The sequence below is a fragment of the Grus americana genome, chromosome 3, assembly GCF_028858705.1.
Source record: "Grus americana isolate bGruAme1 chromosome 3, bGruAme1.mat, whole genome shotgun sequence".
Classification (NCBI taxonomy): Eukaryota; Metazoa; Chordata; class Aves; order Gruiformes; family Gruidae; genus Grus; species Grus americana.
Window position 1 is genome coordinate 86,384,028 of NC_072854.1, and position 24,784 is coordinate 86,408,811.

General features: G+C 38.0%; 1 protein-coding gene across 4 annotated transcripts in view; it reads left to right on the forward strand.

The window, feature by feature from the left end:
* The window catches only part of SDCCAG8 (SHH signaling and ciliogenesis regulator SDCCAG8), a 111,225-nt gene that overhangs the window by 38,334 nt on the left and 48,107 nt on the right, over window positions 1-24,784 (forward strand). For all 4 annotated transcript variants that reach the window (XM_054819197.1, XM_054819196.1, XM_054819195.1 and 1 more), the window contains exons 13-14: window positions 3,744-3,886; window positions 23,060-23,187. In XM_054819197.1, the coding sequence (XP_054675172.1) occupies window positions 3,744-3,886; window positions 23,060-23,187 (271 nt within the window). The remainder of the gene's footprint in view (window positions 1-3,743; window positions 3,887-23,059; window positions 23,188-24,784) is intronic.

The window sequence follows — 24,784 nt, forward strand, 5'->3', positions numbered from 1 at the left end:
CTTATTTTAAGGTTTTCAAGAAGAAATTATAGAAGGGTCCTATATGCTTCAAAGTGGAAAACTTAAAATAAAAAAGGTGGTTGGTGGTAATGCTGAAGAAGGAATAATTACTATAAAATAAAATTTTACTGCAGTGATATTTCACCAATGCTTTAAGTTTTATTTAGTAAAACTTCTTTCCTGTAACTGAATTGGATATGCATGCGGAATGGTCTTAATGCATTTCAACTTTCTAATAATGATGTTTCTCTTATGGCAGTTTAGCCTGCCATCTTTCAATGGCAAAGTGCCTGTTGATATTCCTAGGAGTTTAGGAAACTGCCGTGCAAGACAGATTAAATAGTACTTTTAAAATTATGTGCAGAAGTAATAAGAATATTAAAGTTGCAGAGTTAAGCACCAGAAGTTGCCTGTTCCAACCTTAATGTAGTCTTGTTGTACGTATACATTATGATAATTCTGTTCCTTGTTATACTGAAAATCTGTTTCAGATTTTCTTAAATGCAAGATTGTCATCTGTCTTTTTGCAGTTCTGTGCTCCATCTCTTGTCTCTCACATACATTGAAAAGTTAAGTACCTTGAAGAAATACTCTCTGATCATGTTGTAAGAAGCTGTATCACAAGTGATAGGCACTGAGGGATCAAATTAACGCTGCATGAGAAGCAGAGTTGTCAGCAAAATACTTTAGTTGGTGGTTTGTTTCTGATTCTCTCCCTACAATTACTCTGGGGCCCAGATAGCAGCTACAAAACTGCTTGCAGCTTCCCAGTAGGAGAAATGGGAACCAAAAGTAACACAAAAACTAGTTTGAGTCTGAGTAGTTTTGGAAAGATGCCTGCAGGAGACAGTGAAGAAGATTCATTGGTTCTGTAATTTCTCTGTATTTTAAATTCTGATTATATTGTGATGACCTAGTAATGGACTGGACTTGACGTATTTCAGGATAGAGTGTATACATTTGTGAGACTACTGTTGTTTGCAGGAGAGGTTTTATTGTATGAACTACTCTCAGGTTCTGAGGCTTCATCTGTTTCAAACTATTATCTGAGTTTTTAAACCAAAGTAACACGTAATGTTCAGAGTATGGGCTGTGTGTTTTCAGCATGATGATGTGTGGCTCCTACCAAAACAAAATCATTTTCCATTAATGATTTCTGGTGTTTCAAAAAGAAGGATTTAGTTGATATCTCTCAATATACTTGGATTAGATGCTTCTGATTTCTGAGTTGCTGTTAGCATGTTCTCTTGGGTGGCATTTTTCTACTGTCCCTTTCTCATGAGGTTGTCTGCTATTTCTGCTATGGTTCTTGCCAGAATTCTTGTGTAGAATTCCTACTTTTCATATAGCTCACACCATGAGTACCTCTAAATGTTGGTATTTTAAGATATACTTATATATTTACACTTACACACATGCACAAACACACACGCATGTGTGTAAAGGAACTGATTCTGAATTTTGGAATTACTGATGAAAGTAGCAGAAGTAAAATTGTTCTTCAACACATTTGCTTTCTTGATACTTTTTAGAGAAATTATAAGACTCCTGTGAATCTTTAAAGATTCTGTCATGGAATCAATATCTGAGAATTTCCCTCTGCACTTTCATGACAACTGAAATCTGTGGATGTGTTCCTGGGTTCAACCCTGCAGGTTCAACATCTGGCTGATGGAAGCAGAACATTTTCACCAGAGGTTCTTGCACTTGGACTTTGCTTCCTTCTGTGGGTCTGTGTCAAAACCTGACTGAGCCTGTTTAACTGGAGGCAATGGTGTAAAGCCCATCTGTTCCTTGAAACTTTTCCCTGAAGGAGTGATCTAGAGTGTATTTATGTTCTCAGCTGTGGTTGTGCTTTTTCAAATACTTAGTTGACGCTTTTCAACTAATTTCTGGTTTGGCTTTTTTAAAGGTATGCTGAATGGATGCAAATTATAAGAATGTTGCAGAACTTCCCTTTCACTTGTAAAGACAGTGAAGAACTCATGTCCCTGGTTACTGCAAGTGGAGAAATAACATTAATGAACTGCTGCTGTTAAGAATAGAGTGTAGAGAACCCACTGAGACCTCTGTTGTTCTATTTAAAATATGCAGAAGTCTCTGGAAATAAGTGAAAATGCAAAGCATGTGTAACTGAATACCTTTGCACACCGGGTTTTAAAATATTCTGACAGTGTAAGAGGTTGTTACTTTCTTTAGAGGGGAAAATGCTAACAATTTTGCGGATAGTTTCACTGTCTGTGTATTCGAACTTGGAATTACTGATTTAATTTGGTAGGTGGTCTATGAGATAAAGCAAGGTGACATTCAAATTCTAATCCAGAATTTCCTTCATGAACCTTTGCTGAGTGCTCTTGGGGGAAAAAAGGGTACAGTTAAGTAATTAGCAAAATTTAAAAATAAATTTAAAAAGAACATTATGAAACCTTTTTCTGGATGAAGAGATTGTGTTTGTCTGTGCTATCATGTCTTACTGTAGGTGGTTTAGGTTAACATTTTCATAGGAGGAAAAGAGACAACAGTATTATGAAGGTGCTTCAAGTGCAAAAATTGGGACTGAATTACATTCATTTGTTCTTGTAGGATGTTTGAATGAATAATTTCATTAACTGAAGAAGATATTGAGGCTTGTCTACATGAGGAGGCTAGCACAAAATAAGTTATGGTGTAAATTTAAAGTGTAGTAGCTATTCAGCACTAATTCCTTACACAAACAATTTTATTCTATACTACAGATGACCTTTCGCAGTTTAGTTGACTGAAAAACATGCAAGTTCCCTCCAGCCCCAACGATGAACAAATATTTATGTAGGGAGTTAGTGCAGAATAGTTACTACATGATAAAATTACATTGTTAGCTTATTCTGTACTCCACCGCTCTCCTTAAAAGCATCCTTAGGACAAAGTATAGTATTACATTAAAGAGGTATTCCTAAAGGTGTGTTGTATATGGACTTCTTCCAAGAATACTTCTGAAGCATGTTTGAACTGTTGACAATGTGTTTCAGTCAGAGACAGTAAGTCCAGTATGCTTTGCTGGAATCAAAGATGCTGGTCATGCAAATTTGCTTATCGTTATTTGTAAAATAAGTTAATAAACTCATCGACTGAGTTAGATTTACTTACTTGGTTTAGTTGACATATAAGGACTAATGATGTTAAGAAAGTGATAGGATCAACAGCAGCTGGTATGTTTGGGTTTCAGTTATAAGTCATAAACAACTTATTTTCAGTAATGGTAAAATCACAAAATTACCTTTATTCTCTTGCATAATATTATGTGAATATGACAAAGCTAAATTTCCACGTGTCGTAGCTTATGTAATAGATAAGCAAAATAAATGACCACAAGAGCTGTCCTATGCCCAGCAGCTTCTGAAGATGGCCACTGTTTTGCTGCCTTCTGGCTTTCTAACACAGTGAATTTGGGACACAAATATGGAAGTCTTCACATGATAAAATCGGAAACTGATAGAGTGCATGTATCTCTTAACCTGCGTGAAGACAATAACATTGATTGTGTATTAATGTATTTAAATATGATAGCATTTTGGCTTTTCATGAAAATGTAATTTCAAAAACTTTAATTTGCTTGTTTTGCAGTTTTTATCAACAAACTACTTTGTTCTAAAACAAAACCATGGGTTATTTTCAGGAGCTTTGATCACATTAAGATTTATTGTCTAAATTGTATCTCTATGCCTTTCTTAAATATACTTTCTTTGATTCTACAATTTTCTAAGAAAATAGAAAAACTAGGATTAGAGCTGAATGGAAACAAACAGCGTTTGGAACAAGCCCAGCAGGATGTGACAGGAGCCAGAGAGGAGTGCCTAAAACTGACAGAACTGCTGAGTAAATCTGAGCACCAACTGCACCTCACCAGGTACCCCTTATCCTATTACATGCTGTAGTACCAATTTCATTCTGCTAATTTTTTGCCACAGGCTTCCCCACAGTTGTTATAGATACTTGCAGTCATTGACTGCATGGGCAGCCCTCAGTCATGTTAAAAGTGGAGAAATTTAAATAAGTGAGTTATGAACTATAATTTATGGAAGTGAATTGCTAGTGTGAAGAAAAGGCAATGTTCAGTTCTGGTGATGAGGTAGCATGCTTTTGGGCAAGACAAGAGCAGGGGAGAGTGCAGCTACATTCTTTTTGTTGTTGCTGTGTGTGATAGGACAAAGACATTTTAAATGTTCTTTGAGACTGTGGTGTACAGCAGCATCTTTAAGCATAGTTCTCAGATTAATAACCTGAAGTTTCTGCAGCAGAAGGACCAGGAATGTATAAATGAACATAATCATGTTACACTTCATTGAAGATTAAACATTTGAAAGGTGATATTACTCTCTATGAATAGGAGGTAAGCTCAAGTGTATGAGGAGGGTATTAAAGTCACTTGCTCAGTGGAGATGTGGTACAATGCAAACACTGTGTGACGAGAGACTTTGTCTGAGCTTATTCTATCCTCAGATAGAGCTCCCAAAGCTATTTAGTGTACTATGTGTTACACATTTCTAGAAAACACCTGAAGGTTAACATGCCAATTACTCATTACAGCTTAAGTTTTGGTAACTGCAGGAATTTTTCTTTTTGCTGCAGAAAATGCTGTTGTCTGGCTGTTTGGAGGGTTTTGGTTGGGGGGGGGGGGTTGTTTTGTTCTGTTCCCCTTGCTCCCCCCAAGAGTGAACATACAGAAACAAATCTGGCAGCTTTTACTCAGTCCTGAAGGAAAAAAAAGTTAGTTTAAATTTTACATGGGGGGAAAGAAAACCCTCAGATTTTTATCACTTAACAGAAGTCTGTGTGTTTATCTAAGTCTTTTACTCTTTGGGCTTTGTGAGAATTCTGCCATTGAGTAACTGGAAATAAAATAGAGCCTCGCCTAAACTATTAAATTCAATGAATCACTTTTTTATTCAGCTACATTTCTGTGTAATTCAGAGCACGGTTCTTTAACAGATGGAAGAAAGTACCACTCTAACAGCCTGTATTTAGAGAAAAAATATGCTAGAGGTTAATGAACTTGAAAAAAGTTTTGGGTGAGTTGTTAAGATATCTAAAGTTTGGATTTAGCAGAACTTTATTAATAATGATTTGTTGTGATAGTTAACCAAATGGCTTACCACGCTCCTTTTAGCAAAAGGCTGATTATATGCAATGAAGCTCTGGATATCTTGGAAGAAATCTGACTAGCCAATATTTTTTTTTTTTTTTGTGAAAATAACTTGTAAAAATGAGGTCTATTGCCTACTTTTACGCAGTGAGGTACTTAAAGCTGGATGCGTAACATGCAGATGATTCAGGTAGCTTTTCAACCTATGGTGTCTGACTTGGGAAGTTTCTGAGATGCAAGTCACTGGAGGCTGGGAACAGTATTTTGGGCAAGTAGTGCTCTATGCTGGCCCTGTTCACATACAGTTTTACAGACGTCTGCTTTTTTGAGGCAGGTGCTGAACTGCCATGGCTTCTTTGTCTGACCTAGTGTAGCCACTCTTCTGCAATGTCCTAATCTTTATTTTATTTTTTTATACTTTGTGTTCACGTTATGGCCTTTGCTTTTAAGTATGGTTATAAGTAGCGAAATGTTTTCTATGCTGACATCTAATTGTCAGAAAAATGTATACGCTGAAGCATAAGAAATAGGTTCAAATCTTTCTCCTTGATACTCCCCAAATTCTATAATACTTTGTTCTCTGTAAGGTTTTGTGTCCTCCTTATCTTTGTCTGATTTCCAGGAATACATGAGGTGATGTTGCCGTCGTGGATGAGGAAGGTGGGGGGGAAAAGGTGAGAGACTCATTGCTCCTGAACTGTTAACCATTGTCCCTGTGTAGGGCAGGGTTCGAGATGTTCTTAGTTGTCTGTTTTGCCTCAGTCACAGAGGAAAAGATCCCCTACTGAAATGAAACTTTTTTCCTTAGCCTGTACTCTTTTTCTTCCTCTCAGATCACTTCTTGCCAGAACAGGTTTTCTCTATTAGTGAAGGTACAAAAGTTACATGTCTGTAGTGGCATTAGTTTTTCATTTTGACCTCAGTATGTTTTTAACAGATTGGTACATCCATAGTTGTTGTACGTGAACTTCATTGGCTTACGGTCTGCCTTCTTTCATTCTTTATTCCCTTCACCTCAAATGGCAGCTGTGCCAGTGAAAATACTTACTTGAAAGGTAGTGGTAATAGCAATCCTATGGGGGATATAGACTCATTCACTGTGGCACTTGCCAAAGAAAACAGATTTTAAGCTCTAGAGTCCTGCCTGTGGGAGGTTGCTGCAGAAATTGCACTGATTTAGTGCATCTCTTGGGTATTCTGGCCTTGGCCTTGTCTTGCTGATTTTCTTCTTTTCAGGAGAGGACCAGCTGGTCCACTCCAAGTCTTCTCACTATGCTGGGCTTGAGGGAGCCCTGTACTGCTGTTACAGGGTTGTGGATAGTCTTTCTGTTGCCTTACGTGACCTGTCTGGGTTGTTCTGGCAAAAATTACAGGTAGCTGAGGAGATACAGAAAGAATTTGTTGTTTTGTATAAATTAGTAAGAAGTTTTCTCTTCAGTTATATACTAATTCACTGATTCTAAGTTTTGATATTATAAATAAATAGAATAATAAAACGAGTATGAGAACTTTGGATTTTAATGTATGAAAATGAGATGGTAAATATTATATGAATGGATTAAATGAGAAAAAGCATGCAGCCTATGTCTTCATGAGGAAAGAAAGAAAGTGCTCTGCAGAACTGCATCTTCTCCAGGAGTCCCACTTCTTTTGCTGCATCCCAGTTTTCAGACACTGTTGATTGATTACTAGCTAAACAGCTTCTAAGTTAACAAAATGTACTTGTTAAAAATCAAGAAAAAGGTTACAATTAGCTATTCTAAACCATTGCCACAGAGTTTAAATTTGCCTTTTCCTATCACCTTTCTTCCTGGAGCAATATGTTGCTTAGAAATCCGTGCTATTAACATGCATTTCCTGCTATTGAATCTAGTTAGTAATTCTAATTTGTATGTCTTCAAATGACTGGGAGAATACAGAACTTTTGCTGTGTAGTTTTGATTGTCAGTCATGTAACTTTGCAGATGTCACCATGCTATGAGACTGACCATGCTTCTTTAAAGTATTTATTTCTTGTACCCTAGTTTCAGCTTTGTGGTTATTTGTATTTGAGTTACTGTAGTAAGTGAATCTTACGAAATTACTTCTGAAGTCAATGTTAAATTGCCATTACTTTGGCAAGGTTGGGTCTAGTTAATGAAGCTTATCTGAATCCATTCTTCACAGTAGAAAACATACAGATTATTGTTCTTAGTTCATGAGAGAATAATCGTTAAAAACCATGTCAGTATGCTAGTGGAAAAGACCACATAAAAGATGCAAGATGTTAACAACCCGCCCAGATGTTAGCGTGTTATCTAACGTTAATAAAATTTTTCATTATTCTTGTGTAACAGAATCATCATTGAAAATCTTTCCTGTTTTTGTTAGAAAACAAATCTGAAGTTATTATTTCCCTCAGTCACAGTTAGATGTAGTTCCTGTTTGCATATGCTAAAGCAGTTAAATAAATCTTAAGAAGTGAGGGAATCACTGAATTTCAAAGTTGAACTTTTTCTATACCGTGAAGTGTTTTCTCAGGCATGGAGATAGGTAGATGGCTTGAGATATATTTGACTGAAATGTCATTGAAAATTTGCTGGGAGATGTAATTGAGTGGAGTTGAAGCAGATTTAATTTAATTTATTTTTTTATTATTCTTGTTTGCTTGTGTGAAACTTTACAAGCAGTACTGAATGTCAACTTGTAGGTGGGGAGTAAATATTAAACATAGAAGAACTGTGCTTCCAGGTTCAGGTGACCCGCCAAGCTACCCTGAATCCCCATGTCGCTCTCGTGAAGGATAAAAGTTTATGTTATAGTGAGGTCAGTGGGTATTGTAGTTCTTGCTTTTTTTTTTCCCCCCTGTTATGTGATATTTCTTTTCTCTCTTATTTTTGAAAATGATATGATCTCTTGAAAGCAGCATATCTAAGAAAGAGGCATTTGGGGAGTACAGCGGGTTTTAGCAGTGCTGTAGCCTTCCTACTGTGCATCTGCCCTTCTTGCTAGTTTCAGTGACGCCATTAATGCTAATTTGTATTACACTTATAATAAATAAAGTGCATAAATCTGTCATTCCACCTCCGGGTTCCTGTGGCATTATTTAGTCACTGAAGCTTTGCTGTTGTGCTGTATGTCGTCACCAGCGTTCCTTATTAGAATTGCAGTGTGCCTCATACGTTGATTTCCCTATTCAAGCTATACTACTAAATGATAAAATATAAACTAACTTCTTGATTTATAGAAGGTGGTTATACATAGCCTTCTAGGGAGTTACACAGTACTTAGTATGATCTGTGGTTTTTTTCTAGTAGTATCTATTAGTTAGCAGCACGCTTGCTGTCGTGCTTTTTCTAACAATTTTAGCATGTCAGAAAGAGTCCATCCTCTATGCTGGAAAAGAGGTAATATTCAAAGAAATGCTGCTACTAATATTAAATGACTGAGATAAGTTTTATGTTCCCAGACTGACTGACTGATGAAAGGACTAATAACACTTAAATTGGGGGGGAGAGGCAGAAATGAAGTGCAAGCGGTGATTGATTTCTGATTTTTTATATTCTGCTCATCTTGTACAAAACTATTATTTTAAAATGCAGGGAGGAGTGATAACACAAAACAACTCTAACTAATAAACTTTTTAGATGCTGCTTTATATGTTTACTTTTCATTAAATTTAGGGACGGCTGCAACTATGTTGTTGTGATTCAGTCAACATTTATTTCTATCTGTTTTTCATATACAAAGGCACCGGGATGCCAGAAAATAAACTGTTAACGGAGAATTAACTTCTTTGGCACGCTTTCATACTTATCTTCCAAATTAAAGAAAATGAAATGGGCAGAAGCAGAGTGTAGATTACCTCCTTTTTGTCAAAAATGGTGGGAATTTGAAAATTAATAATAAAAAAGGGAACAGATGCAGTAACATGCCAGAGGGAGATTAATGTGGAGAGTAAAATCTGTGAGCAACAAAACTGAAGCAAACTGAATCAGTGGGAGGTGGTTGTACAATCAAAATCAGGATAAAAGAGAAATTACAAACAACCCTGCACTTGTCAAAGTAGTAGTAATGAAATCCTGACTCTGCCAGCAGCGAGAACCTGTGTTAGCACTTTGGGGTAAGGCCGGGAGCCGGGTGCCAGGTAGGAGGGCAGCGCGAGGCTGCTGGGCGGCAGCCATCGCGTGTGGAACAGATGGCGGGGAAAGCTGGCCGGGGAGGGGCTCCTTCGCAGAGCTAATCAGACAGTAACGGATAGGGCAGCTGGGAGGACTGACCACCGAGAGGCAAGCGGCGGGGTAGCCGCAGCCTTCCACGATGTGTGCAGTGGTGTGCCCGTCGGCCGGAGAGAAGACCTTGCAACGTCTTTCCCGCGCGGCAGCCGCACAAACTTTGGAGGCGCGCGGCGGCCCTCGCCCCCGGTTAGGGGAGAGGGGAGGCGCCGACCGGCTGCCGGGCTCCCTGCGTGGCCCGCTGGGCTTTCAGCACAGCCCGCCTAGGTGTACTGTGCCCCTTGCTGCCTCAAAAATACCCGCCTTCGCGCTCCCGTCGCGTGATAAGGTTATGTGTTTTTGTATTTTACTGTAGCGGCGTGGTGAAGGCAGAATTTGGCAATTGACAGAAATACAAAAGCACGTGGGTCTGGGGACTGATCCAGCGAACCGATAAGAAAACTTTGCTTCTGTTGAAAGGGAGGAGAGCTGTAGGTCGGCACCTTCCCATAGGGTTGGGCCCCTCCAATGAATGGAACCAGATTTCTGATGTTTTATTTTTGCTCGGAGGAGGCACTTCCCTCTTCAGAAATGAGAGCTTGTGAGGAATGAATGGAGGTCCGAGCCTTCTGATCTTGAGTCACATGAATAATTTGACTCACGTAAGAAGTGAAGATCAATAGGATTTCTTGTGCAAGTAAGCGGTAGTCATGTGTGAGAGGATTACGAGGTCATGCCCCGTGTTGATGAGTGTCAGCTTGAAAGAGAAATGAAAGCAAAATTTTTATCAAGGAAAGGGGGAAATAAAATCCTGAAGTGTAGCAAGGGAGACCTGACCTATTACTGCCCAGGTTTTTCTGATCGGCATATGTGATACTTTTTTTTTTTTTTTTTTTTAGACAATTTCAACAAAGAAATAAATCTACATCTCCTGCATCTGCTTTTTGAACTTGTATATCTCTTGTCTGCAGAAGGTTTATAGCTTGGCTCAATTATTCATTTTGAGCAGGGAGGGGAGGAAACATTACAGGGATTTGAAATAGGTGGTATAACATAGCCATATGCTATTTATGCAGCAGTTTCTGCAATAAATCTAATTTGGTGCTGTCAAAAAAAATTAGACTTATTTGGTATAGCAGCACATTAGTAAATGATTGTGGTAGCTTTGAAAGTTGTCATTCACTCTGCTTTACTTGCAACAGAATCTTGCAAAGCTTTTTTTCCCTTCCTTTTCCCCCGAGCAACTCTGAAAATGTCTTAGTTCTTTGTCCTGCAGCTGTAGAAACCGCAAATGTTTCCACAACTGAAAAGAAAGTCTTGCTTTAAGGTAATTGAAGAAGGGGATGGAGGAAAGAATAACCTCTATTGTTAGCAGTTATATGAATGTATAGGCAGAAAAATCAGTAAAGTGGGGGGGGGGGGGGGGGGGGGGGATAAATTTCTCCCTTGCCTACAGGTTTTCATAGTGCAGCTGAAATTGTTTATCTGATTATACAGCATGTAGATAAATTAGCTGCTCTGCGTTATTATAGAAGGTAAAATATTTTACCTGCCATGATAAGACCATATGCTGCTTTACGAAGACTGATACTGAATGATTTGAAATAAATCGGCTCTGTCGTCTTCTGGCACTGTCTTGTTGAAATTTCGAAGCTGATATACTTTGTGTCAAGATAATACACAATTATTTAAACATCTTTCTATTTAATCATTTAAACATATTTAAGATGATTGGACAAGCATGTAAAGGCCATTGATGAAGTTTAAAAGGGAAAGAAAGAAAGAAAAAGAAAGAAAGAAAGAAAACATAAAAGTGAAGCAGTAAAGAATAAATCCAAAATAGTGTGTTAATTTTGAATACAAAAGTCTTTATAAAATCACCTTTTTTCATTTTTAAAAAGTTTTAACATGGTCGACAATTTAACTTATTGTGCTACAATAGAAATTCCTCAAGGAAAAGCAATAATACATTTTCAGATTTTATTCTTAGAGTCATCTAAATTTTTCTCCATGGCATTTAAACCGCAACTGGTCACATCAAATTTCTCTAATGATTTCATCTCTTATACATCGCATCAGGTTGTTGAGGCAGCCAAATTGCTACCGCATGTAGCGTGTGGTTCAGGAGCAGTGACAATACTTAAAGCGCTTTGGAGCGAGCAGTGAATTCAGATGAAATACAGAAGAGACTAACTGCTGTAGAATACAAACATCTTTATAAGGTCTTTGTTTTGAGCAGTTATTATTCAGCACTAACAGTAATAAGTTTATGTGTGTGTATCAAATATTTACTTTGATCTCATTCAAATTAGGTTTTCTATTTGTGTGACTAATGACAACAGGATAATGATTTTTTTTTTTTTTGAATCATAAAAATCTTTCAGACACATGTATTCAAGGCTGCTGGATTTTTGCTGAATTTGCTACTGGAAAAATGTTTCTGATTTCTGTCTTTATTTTTGACTTGTTCTAGGGCTTTTCTCTCAAGTACATCTGAAAGCTTGTTTTCACAATAAGCTAAAATGTACTTTTTCTATCAGCACTTGGTATTTGTGAACTTAAGCAATTTTAAAAGCTGCCTTGTGCTTTCAAAAGTGTATTCAAAGTTGTTTATTTTGTGCAGTCATGGTGATTGTTGGTTTGTTGAGTTTTTTCCCTTCTGTGCAAGATTCTGCTCCTGAAATTCTTGCCTAGAAAAAAACAACTTGAGAACCAACCAACGGGTCCTCATCTGGGGACTTTATCAAACCTGACACTGAAGAGCATCAGCCTGTAGGTTGTCACCTCCGTAGAAGGTAGCGGGTGGATGGAGGGAGGAAGAAGAATGACCTGAGCATGCCAGCTTTGGCTGCCTGGCTGCTGTCCTCGCCCCTTGCTCGGTGTCCTTGTGCCGGTGATTGGCTGGGGGAGAGCGTGAGCCGGGAGATGCCTGTCCTGAGTGAGCAGATGAGCACAGCCTCTGCTCTCGGCTGCTTGACAGGGCTGACCTCCTTCCCCTGGCTGTGCTGGCGGCGTGGCAAGCCTAATAGCGTTCCACTGGTGGTTGCCCCTGCATTCCTGGTGGTTTGAGCGTCAGACTACGTTTTTGTAGAAATTGGAGCAACTGTTCTTGATTAGCTTCTCCTTGTTGTTCAGTTGCCTTCTGCAGGGCTTAAATCAAACTTGGGGAATAAAAGTTTCTCTGTAGTTAGGTGGGACACTGCTGCATATTCTTTTTGTCCCAGAGTTCTTCTATTTCCAGTGCTTTTGTTCACCTGCATGTTCACCTTCCTATGGAAGAAGATCATGGCACCAGAGAACAAATGCAGGGACTAATCCCCATATAAGATATATATCAGTATTAAGTTAGCTGAATAATAAACTTATGCAGTATTTGTCAATGCAATTTTTATTAGACTCAAATTCAGACCTAACATAAGTGTAACTGCATTTCTGCTAATGAGATTGGATTACCTCCTGGATTTGCTCCCAGAAAGCTTTACTTCAAATTAATTTTTGGTAAAAGGGTAATAAAATGGGTGGTTCATTATAATTGCTTAGAAAACTTAAAGTATGTATTTTATTTTTTGGTACTGTATTTCGTCTTGGTGAAAGATTTTATTTTATTTTTTTTAAAGGATACCCAAGGTATGCAGTGAAATTGAAAAGTATTTCTTATTTTAGAAGCATGAGACTGTTGAGGGGGTTAGTTAATAATTCAGAAGCTTGTGCTTATCAGAATGTATTCCTGAAAAGAAATATGGGCACAGGAATTGCTAAAAATAATGTATCCTGTTGACAATATGAATTTAGTCTCTGCCCTGACAAAGAATCTTTACAATTTGTCTCAATGTGGAAGGCAGTATTTTAACAAAGAGTTGCATACGTGTGTTTTACAAGGCTTGAAAACAGAAAAAAATATTCAGGATTTTTTTTTTCTTTCCTTCAAACAGTGTTGCATTTGAAACATCAGTAGGTAAGTTTTAAAAAAAAGCAAAGAAAAAACTAAAAGATGCTGCAGATGAAATAATTTACAGTGAATGCTGTTGGCCGCTTTAAGGTTTTACTGTAAACTTATTCAGCTGTTCCCATTTTCCCTTTGCATTTTTAGTCAATATCTTTGTTACACAGTGTTAAAATGAGAGTCAAAAGCTTTCATTCATTATTTGACTTGTAATATTTTTATTAGCCTTTTCCACTTCTTTGCATAGCTCTGCAAGTCTCAGATTATGCTAGCCTTTGCAAGAAGGTACAGATATACATAGATGAAGAAAAACACATTAGCTGTTGGAGTTAACAAATGATGATTAAAATCTATTCTTCTGCTTCTGTATTATTTCTCCTATACCCCCAACCAATCTTCACAAATGCAGGACTGTAAAGAACTTCATCTTCTGCTGGTTAGCAGAAGTGGATTTAAATCCACACCGACAGTTCATTTGACAATGACCTTGAGGGGCTTTGCTTCTTGAAGAAGAAAGCAGAAGCTTGCGGTAAACAAAGTTCACTTCTGACAGATGGATTGAATGACAGAAAGGTTGTAAGTGCCAGAATAGCCCTGGCAGAGGAGGAAATGTTCAGTGGAATCCAACAGGAGAGGAGGTGTGAACAGGTGCAGGGTTGCTGACGGAAGGGGAACCAGATGGAAGGAGCCAGAGCCAGTTTATTTAAAGGAAAAGGCAGAAAACACTGAAAGGCTGTGCGATCAGTGGCTAAAAGTGTGCATGGAAGAAGGTAAAAATTCACAAAGCAAAACTGCACAGTGGGATATCTAGCACTTAACATAATGGTAGTAATTTGTGAGTTTCGTTTTAAAGTTGCTATTGAAATACGTTTCTCCCTTACTTGTGACAGCATAAGGAAGAGACATTTATAATCTGACCAAAAAAAAACAACCCACCCAAACCCTCAACTGTTATACTGCCTGTCCCTTACCTCTAATACTAATGTGTGGACAGTTACAGTCAGGATAATACAAGAATTATGCCACAGTTACCAAACCAATAAAAAGCATATAAGGCTGGATTTTTATTTTGTACCTCACCTGTTTGTATCTAGCTCCAGTGATATGTGGGTAGATAAACATGTCTTTTATTGTGATGTTTGTGTAATGTCTAAGCAAATCAACAATGCTCAAGTACAATGTAATGCTAGCATGGTATTTCTCATCTTTCTTGCTTTTGGTCACAAGTTCGTCAGTTTGCTGGAATATGTGGTATCTTGCTGTGTAGGATGGGAGAGAAGTCTAGCTTACCCTAGATCAGATTCCCTCAAAATCAAATATTGTCTTTCAAATTGTCATCCTGAAGAATGCTTTGTTCTGTCAAATTGTTCTGCTTCCTCCCAAGCTGTTCATGTGAGGCTTGGTCCTTTGGAGGCAGAGAGAATTGTTCCTCAGTTCTCAGCTTCAGCAATAGTTGGGGATAGTTAGCAACTTCAAAGCATCAGGCCTATGGTAGCTTCACTGCAGGTTGCATGTCCAAACCTAACGTCTGTGAAAAATGTAGGTGGCTGTGGAGCAGTCATTCATAGTGCATCTGTGATCTACTGGATCATTCAGCTGTGCTGAACTGATCTGGGTCAGGTGTGAGCACACAGTCACTTTCCTTTTGAATCAGCTAGAGCATGCAATGCAGTGTTTATGCTGACTTGATGCCAGCTGCAGGAGGACAGATGATACCTGATTCAGCATAAAGCTTACTGGTACAAAGTTAACGTACCAAAAACATTGGGTTTTTGAACAAATTTAAATTGGCAGAGTGAGTTCATAGCAGATCAGGTCTCTGCATCATTTAGCTGCATCATTTTTTGATTCAATAGTAGGAGCCTGACGGCTGGATTTACTGTATTAGCAAGCTGAGCCTTGGAGTACAGAGTTACAATTGTTTGAAGCTGGTCTAAGTCTATGCTGCTGCTTAAAAGGCAAATCCCTAGAGTGGCAATATGTGGCCAGACATAGCCACATATTGCCAGGCCCCTTGCTTGTGCTGATGCTGGAAGACAGGCACCTGTATGATCAGGTGGTTCAGGGAGTTAATCGTATTGAAAAAGAAATCATTTGTTCTTGCAGAATAAGTTGCATGAGTGCTAATCATAAGAGGATGAAAAGAGGGACCGTACCTTATACTGGCAATGTCACCTCAGACTGACTTAAATCTGTCCAGAGGCTGCCTTGTAAGAAACTGCTGGCACCAAATTCAAGAATCACCATAAGTCAAGAAAATTGCTTCTTTATTTTAAATATAGTAAAAAAAAATTAAGTAACTTTGTGTATACAGAGTAAATGCCTGTAAAATCTTCTATGGAAAGCAAACATTTTAACATTCAGCTGTTTGTAAAAGTGGCTTGTGAAACAAAGGTAGAAAGAATATTCCAAAGAAAGGCATGCAATACTAAGACTTCACAAAAAACACTTCTCATATTGCATCTTCCCATGCAACTTTATTCTGTACTTGTCTGTTTCTATAGGGACTTACCAGCCAAATAGTTCACAATCTGATGGTAATAACCACTGCAGGATGGATGTTTACTTACGAGGTATGTATCTTGCTGGCAAAGCTTATAGATGTGCCAGAAAAATCAGATTTTGGTTCTAAGTTAGTATATTTGACCTAATATGAGATGCTAGTTACTGTTAGAGACGCTTTTTTTCTTCTCTAACAATGAAATAGAGGGCAGTTAATGGTAATATTTAGCTGTGACTTGATGTACAGAGAACTATGCATATTGAAAAGTAGTTATTGTCTACGTTGAGGAACTGGTAATGTTCTGTATATATCTTGAAGGCATGACAGCAAAAGAATAAAATCATGTTGTAGGCTAGGTGTTTGCAAATTCTTTCTTTTATGCCGAATTTAAAGTAACAAATCCAGTCCTTTAACTTTGTTAATAGACATAGTGGATAGAAGTTGAGATGGAATATACCATCAGTTACATATATACTCAACTGTATTCAAGCTTCTTTATATCCTATAAACTTCCATAGGAGTAACACTGTGTGTGTGTCAATTCCTGTGCCCTTACAACTTTTCTTCTTTCTCATGCCCATCAATATCTCCAGTTAGTGGTAATTTTTAAGTAGTTTTCAAGTACAGCAAGCGCTCAAAAACAGAGTAGGAATCTTTTTCATGCATAGCCATTAATGTATAATATCTTCTGATACCTCAGGTAGGGTGTAAAGGGCAAAGTGGAGGTTTTAGACTTAGTGGTTTATTGTTTCTGTAGACCTCCTAATATACAAAGTGCAAATATATATAAAAGTTCATTATTTCAGGAAATATTCTGTATCTCTCAACTAATGTAACTAAGCACCCTCGCTGTAACAACAAAAATTAAGAATTCTTTAATATATATATATATTTTTAAAGCCTCAGTTCTCAAGAATAGGACTATGTGCATCCTTAACAATAATGCAGTCCTCCAGTGCTACCAATTAAATTAATAATTAGGTCTCTGCAAAATTTGACGATGCAAATGTAGATTGTACTGCAGCTCACCAAACACAGTGTGCTGGCTGGGGCAGTTTCCAGAAACTTGAGCTTTCCGCTGAGAGGACCTGGCAACCGGCTCCAGAATCAGCATCCGGTCAGCTCCCAGAAACAGGCATAAAGAGCAGCTCAGTGGGTAATTCCCACAATGGGATACAGGAAGGGCAATTTTTCAGCTCCTTGGAGAGGTTTGAAGAAATGACCTGATTGTGATGCTTTTAAAAGATATTTCTACCTAATTCTTGCACAAGCATGCACATGTGCATATTTATTTATTTATTTATTGACATGAGAACATTCATTTCATGCCTCTCCTTCTGCCCTTTAAAAGCACCACGAGCCATAAAATCCATCCAGTCCAAACATGCTGTGGCGGATTTACACGTGCACTGAAAAAATCAAAACCTTTATTACAGAAAATTGGATGGCAAAAAATATACAGTGTTTTATAAGAGGAAACACTGTCCAGCTATGTTCTCAGTCATAGCAATCCTAGGTATTAACAAGGACCTACTAGATGAAAATACATAGGCCTTACAAAGGAGGATAACCAAAACATTCAATGCTAAACAAAACATTCCTCGAAGCCTGACTTAAGGGAAAGGGAGAAATCTTGTAACCCTGAGTCTTACTAGTGACTTGGCCCAAACATATGAGCAAGGTACATGCTCTAGAACTCTGTTAATTCAGAAGGTGTGGAAATGAATAATTTTGAATCATAGCTACACTTAAAAGCAGCATTTACTTATTTACCTGCAGAATTTGGGGTCTTACTGTGGTGTATTTCCTTACCTAAATGTTTGAAAATGCTAAGACTTCAGATAGCATAAGGTAGAACTCTGTAAACACATTCTCCATCATAAATAGCTGAATAGGATACTGCAATGCAGTTAAATTAAAAGGCAGGTCTGAAAGCAGTTTTAGGAGTTTTACATTAATAGAGAAAATGATTTAAGACCATTCCCGGGGAGAATGACTTCTTGGTAAATTGTATGTATTTTTTTTCATATCTGCAGACCAATCTTTAGGCTTGTCTGCTGACCTGAAAAAAAACCAAGCTCTTATCATTCTGTGTGTGACATACTTATGAAGATACATATGGAGGGCAAAGGGAAGAAATGTGAAGTGTTCTGACCCAATGTATGATCTTATTCTATATACATTCTTTTATGACCTTTATCATTGCAGTATTTGAATGCTTTCTGCAAGAAAGTAAGAGCTCTGTGAGTGCTCTGTAAAAGCCTGCAAATATTTTTCTGATGTTTCCCTTTACAGTATAGGGTAGGTATTGTGACCTCATTTCAAATTTTATTCTTTTTTATTATTTTATTGTCCATGTTGCTGTGTGGTTTGGGTTTTTCCCTGTAGCCTGAGAGAAGAGCAAGGATATACTCTGATTTTCCATTCTTTCCTTGACACTTATAGCTGAAATAATAATATGAAATAACCTATGAGAAGGTTCAGAAAGCTGCTTATAATGGACAGTCCACTGGACCCATAGTGTGGAAAGCTTGCGAAGTAGACTGCATAAAACATTGCTGAGCCCTTCTACCCAAAGCTATTGGCTAAAATGTTTAGGATTCCTAATACACGTAGGCTTTTAAGTCCTATTTTCACAAGTATTCTAATTGAGTGCCCTCAGGCCAAATTTTGTAAACATATTAAGGAATTAAGTGCTTGGGTACCTTTTCAAAACCATTTTTCAATTTGATATAGAGAAGCTTGTGCTATACATTTATTTTCAGAAATACTGGGAGAGAAAGCCCATTTCCCCTGGAAGAGCTGAGGGAGCCCTCAGCCGAGTGCTCTCCCTCTTCTGAGGTGATTTGTTGTGCGGTAGTTCACAGTGCTGGCCTGCTTGGCTACATGTTATTTAGGAAGGAGGTCAGTGCTCAACCACTGAGGCATGTAGTAAAAGCATCAGCGTTAGGCTCGACTGGTCCTCTCGCTGCCCAAGTATGAGCATTGGTGTTGAGTTCCAGGGCTGGTTATTATTTAGACTAACAATCTTTTTAGTTCAGATGCTTCAAACATTTGGCACGCTAAATGCCAGCTACTCCTTAATAATTTATGAAGTCCAGTTTAAAGTAAGTATATATGAAAGCCTAAAATATTTTATAATTACATTTTTAACTAGAATGAATAAGAAATGAAGATGTCAAAAATAAGGTTATGATAACCTCTTGTGTGCCACTGAACTGAGATAGTTGCTAGAGTATTTTAATTTGTCCAGTTAAGTTCATAGTCCTTACTAATGGATCCATTAGCTTTTTACAAAATGCCACATGTTGATCTCATGGAACAATCAAATAGTCAATATAGGAGGCATGGTTGCTTCACGTCATAGTTGCTTTGTCAGAAGACTTACTGGCAACCTCTAGTCAGAGGCCTAATTCTCCACTGAAACTCATAATGTATTTTTTCATTTTGTATTTTTACTGTTACCAAAGCAAAAGGACTTGCAGAAGTACCTACTATTGAACTGTGTTGTGAAATTCAAAGTTTTATCAGTCTAAGTTCTTTCCTTCTTTTATAGTCAAAAATCAATGAGAGATTATGTCAAATATGACTTTCATAGCCTTTACATCCTTCCTTTTTCTTTACTGTGAAGCCATTTGACAGACAGCAGTCTTCAACTGAAAATGGATCTGTGATCCAGATTTTGCTTGTTAGTGGTGGCAAAGGTGTTGGGTTTTTGTTGTTTGGGTTTTTTATTAAATTTGGTGGCTCAAATTCAGCCAGCATACTTCTATGTTAGCTTTGAGGTCAAAGTGAATTTTCACTTCATTTTCAGCAAGGATTTTTTTTTAAGGTTTGCAAGTGATAACAATTTTGTTCTTCCTGTGCTATAAGCAAGTTTACTGTGTTGGGTTTTTTTGTTTTGTTTTGGTTTAGTTCTTTTTGGTTAAGAATATTTAGAAATCATAGCTTTCAGTCACTGCAAACCAGTATCCCATTCATTGAGATACGTGAACAAGTTAACCAAGTAGGCTGCTCTTGACAGCTGTAATTCAGGCTCAAAATAATCAGTGTTTAGAACTAAAATCACTGTGGAAAACTTGCATTTCAGAACAGAGCTCAAGGAGAGCTTGAGCTTGCCTCTGTGGGAATGAGTCTTTGGTTGCCTCTGACTTTATAGCACAAAATTGAAAGTTGCTATGAGTTCAGTGCTTCTCCTTTAGTAAAACTGATCAATGTTATGACCAAATCCAGGATTATTATCAGAGGCATTTATTTAGTGGTTTACAGTTAATACTATGTGAAAGAACTATAGGTTTTGCTTCTGTCTCCAATTTTGATTCAGTGTTTGCATTCTAGTAGAGAACAGGCTGCTGCAGTTTAACCACTCTGTGCCCTTTTTTTGATACTTGTAGCTGAAGCTTTAAAAAGTTCTGGTACAATTAATCTTCAGCTATTGTTTCCAATTCAGATCTTACCTGTGTCATTAAAATTAGGCTGTTGTTTTGCTTTACTTTGTCTGTGTGCTTTCCTTTAGTCGATACGAGAAACTCTGAAGTTTCTGTAGGAGGAAACTCCTGATATCTTAACACTAATGCTGAAGGGCTATGACTGTTTCCTTCTGTCTACAGTCCATAGCTTTTTCTTAAATCAAGCTCCCCTTCTTTCACATTTCAGAGTAACTGCAAATAAGCAGCCAGTGTCAAACCTTCTAAAACTCCTGCAGTCTTTTCTGATTGTAGAAGGAATGTTACTGATAGTTCCTGAAATCTCTTCAGTGGCCTTCTGCATGTTTTATCCATGGGGTTTTTTGTTTGGTTTTTTTTTCTCTTTTTTTCTCTGTATATGTAAAACGTGTTGGAGAAATTTTCTGTAGGAGGGCAGAGATATTGAACTTAGAGAGCAGAGAAGGTGTCAACTCAAGGTGTGGGTGAAAGACTTGCCACTCAGTTTTAGACAGCTTTGGCTCCTGGAGACTTTTTTGTTCCTCAGCAGCTCTAGGCAGCTCAGATACTGCTCTTTGTGTGGCCCTGGATGTGTCTCAATCCCAAAATTTTCTGGGTGCTAAGATTGAGACTAGTCAACTACCCTTCTACATAAGATTTACCTGTGTTTTCCTAGTCTTATAGTTGAGCTTTTATCCACTGTATAAACTCATCTATTTTCACCCACCCCATATACACTTCAGGCATAGGGAACTCCCCATGCATCCATGGTTTCTGAGCTCCTGCTAGTTTGCTCCATACAGTAAGTAGCACAGGTGAGTGGCTTTTTTAGATGGGTCCACTTAGCAAGAGCGTGTTTCTGGTGGCAACAGATTCTCCATTTATTTTGAACTTATCCATTAGCATGTGTTTGACAGGAGGGACCCTAGCAATGAGGAATGGACCTTTACAGGCTTGCCTTGGTAGCTTGAGCTGTGCAGCTTGATCCACGCTGAAGGCTACCCCCAGCAGAACAGTAGCCAGCCAGCTGTGTGCCAGGTGACAGCACAGCACCCAACTACACACGGCCATCTCACGTGAGACACTATGAAATAAAATGCTGTGCTACTGCCACTTTCTTTGGCTGAAAGTGTCTGAGGGATGTGTTAGGAGCTGGTGCATTTTTTTGAGCAGTTCGGTGCTCATGACAACTGTCTGAAGGTAAAAGGCCCTTGGAAGGGGTTTAAGTAGACTGGTTCCCAGCAAATATGGAAAGATTTTTCATAGTAATGCTTTCCATATTTGGAGCTTACACTTAGGAAATGATGCAAGCATCACTCCTTAGGATAGCCCCAATATGGTTATGAAGTAATTCTGAGAATAATGTGATAAAGCGCAGTTCAATTTATGAAATTTCCTCAAAAAATGTGCTTTGTTTCCTTAACACTATAACATTCTTGCTATCTAAATGTATTCTGTGTCAAATCATTCTCAGTCTTACCTCAGAAAAGGCTGTCTGTGATTTCAAAGGGAGTTTTGCCTAAGGTAGGGCTTGCAACATCAGGACCAGGAATTAGTGTAATGTGACCCACCATTTGTATTGCTTTGGGGTAAATTTAAGAGAGAAGATTTAACATTGTGTGTGTCATGCTGAGATATTGCAATATCTCGGATGGGTTATTAGGCACCAATCCAAAGGTTAAGCGCAGCAACCACATGAGATGTGGCTTTATCCTTACATGATCTGTGCCCGTGTTCTGTTTTGTGGTCCCCTGAAATAGGTACTATCCCTAGAATAAAACAATACGTTTATAAGACTTTACTGAAACCTATCCCAAGCTATTAAATGTAATTTCAGTAGAAAAGTGTGTGCATATATGTCATTTGAGCTCTAGAAATCAGTCTTTTGTATGTGTGAGCTCACTGAAATTTTGAATCTGGATCCTAGTGTGCACCAGATAAATATTCACGACCTTTGGGAAAGTCTAGATATGAATTTGCAGTTTAGGACCTTTTCTAATTTATATGCATATATCTTTTTGGGTTTTTATTTTCCATTCTGTTTTTGCTTGGCTTGCATTAAATAAAATGCTTCAATGGAGTGTGGTAGTCTAGCATTTGTTTTGCCTCAGGAGTAGATTGCCCCATCTTGCATATCTGGTCAAGTAAATTGCTCTCTTGCCTGCGTACTTCAATAATGGTACTGGGCTTTAGACCTTCCTGTGCAACCCAGTGAGCAGAACCGCAAGGGGCTGGGCCTCTGTTGTACTAACAGTCTTCTCTATTGTAATGGATGTATTCATCTCCTATTTACATAAATTAATAGTTAAAACTTGTTTGGTTGCTTAAGAAAACTCATTAAGCTTTCAGAGTAGCTGTATTATGAGCAGTGTGGCAATCGCTCCCATTGACTTATCTCCTGCTGGTTCACTGGGAACCCGTCCATCTCGGGGTCAGGTCCCTAAGCTTCAGTGCAGAATTAAATAAATAGCTTTTAAAAGAAAATGCAAATAATCTCTTCCATGCAAAGTGGATGTTGGGGAAATTCCTTATGAAAAAGAAGTCTTGTTTAAAATTTTTAAAAATAAAATCGTATTTTTGTCTGAAAGGTTAATTTTCACTCAGGAAATAGATCATATTTTTTATCTGTTTTCTACTAGTCACTGGAGAATGTTTGACATTGTAAGAGAGAGGTCAGTTTACATAACCTGAAGTGGGAGGGAATGTTTAATATGAAAAGCTTGGCCAGATTTTTTTTTGTTTGTTATTAATAATTGAATGTTCTGCTTTGCCTTTTTAATTTATTATCTTCACTATATGATTTTTTTATTTTCCTTTATTTCCTATTTGTTTTGTGGTTTTGTTTTGATTGTTTGTTTGTTTGTTTTTTAATAGATTGGAGAAAGACAGCATTCAGCAAAGCATTAGCAATGAAGCAAAGGCCCGAGCCCTTCAGGCCCAGCAAAGAGAGCAGGAGCTGACACAGAAGATGCAGCAAATGGAGGCCCAGCATGAGAAAACTGGTAGGTGGTAGGGAAAGATTAGAGCCTGGGCACTCACTCACAAGCCAGGCCCACGCCTTACTGTGAAATGACATCAGGAACACCTGTAACCTTTGGCTGGCCGAAGGGAGCAGATGCTAACTACACCGGAGATTCCGAATTACATATTAGTTAGCGTTTAAAAGAGAAAATGGAAAGTATTGCCCACTGTCTGTTGATTTCAGAGTGCTGCTCTCACATCTGTTGCACCATCTGGATTATGAGTTTATTTACCTGTGTTCAAGAAACGTAAAGCTGAGAGAGACCACAACAAAGTAGAAAAACAAAGGGCTTGTTTTTGGCTGGATTTTCAGGCACACATGTTATATAAAGAAAATAGCATCAGAAGCTCTGCGGGAAATGCTCTGAGCTTACAGTTAAAGTCTCCTGAATAGCATTGAACAGTTCCCACAGTACACACATTATAGCTACTCTAAAAGCTTAATGAGTTTGCTTCGGCATCCAAACTGGAGAAAAGCTTTAGCCATTAATCGGTTCTTAATTCACTGTCGCAGCTGGATGTAATTCACTGGCTCCAAATTGATATGTTCCTTTATTTAATCTTTGCAGCCTCAAACATTTTTAGCATTACCATGTGCCCCCCGCACCCCCGCCCCCCCAGTCTAGAAGAAAGATGTTTAATCCCTTGCATACTTCAGGTTCTCATAATAGGAGACTTCATTGCATTGACTTACCTGATCAATAACTTCTAACCTTTAATCTGGAAGTAAAATGGGTTTTCCAAACAAACAAAAAAAGCTTTTTGTTATTGTGAAGTACTATGCCAACAATGTTAATAAAGGTGCATGTTATAAACAAAAAATAAATTTTTAGAGAGGAAATCTCTAACCCCTGGGCATGGAAAGGAAGAGGAGCTTCTGCTCTTATGGAACATGGTATATTCATATGTTTAATAAAATACCATTTTTACCCACCAGTCCTTTAGAAAAATGATGTAGACTGTATTAATCCTAAACAGTGTCAGATAATACCTGAGGTAGCAGGCACATTTACATCTGCCATCTGATTTTCTGCCTTTTTTGCAGTATTATCACAGTACTGGAGGACCTTTTCATGTGTTCAGGGAGTGTAAACAGCTACGTTATGGCTGCTGTCTACACAGTAGGAAAAGAAAAGAAGCTCTCAGAATCATTTTTTCCCTACTCTAGCCAGCACATCTGCATATGTGACCAAGTGTAATTTTGCACAAGAGATGTATAATTTACCCTCCGGGTGCATAAATTGTCCCAGTACACAAAAATGAAACAACATTAAGGCTGAGTTTGTTTTTATATATCTCTAGTACGATTAGAAGGAGTTGAAAATGATAGTCATTTATTATATACATAAAGAAACCCTTGTGCATTATGACTCTATACACGTACGAGGGATTTAGGTTGCAGTGGTCTCTCTTTCTCTGATTTTAAAAGCAGAAATCAAGAAACATAATTTTGCATATCTTCCTTTTGAAAGAATAAATATGCTTGATTTCTAGTTTTGAGTTTTGGTACAGCCCAAACTGATAGTAACTGAAAAACAATTTCTAAAATGGTTTCAATGCAACTGTCACTGGACAGTA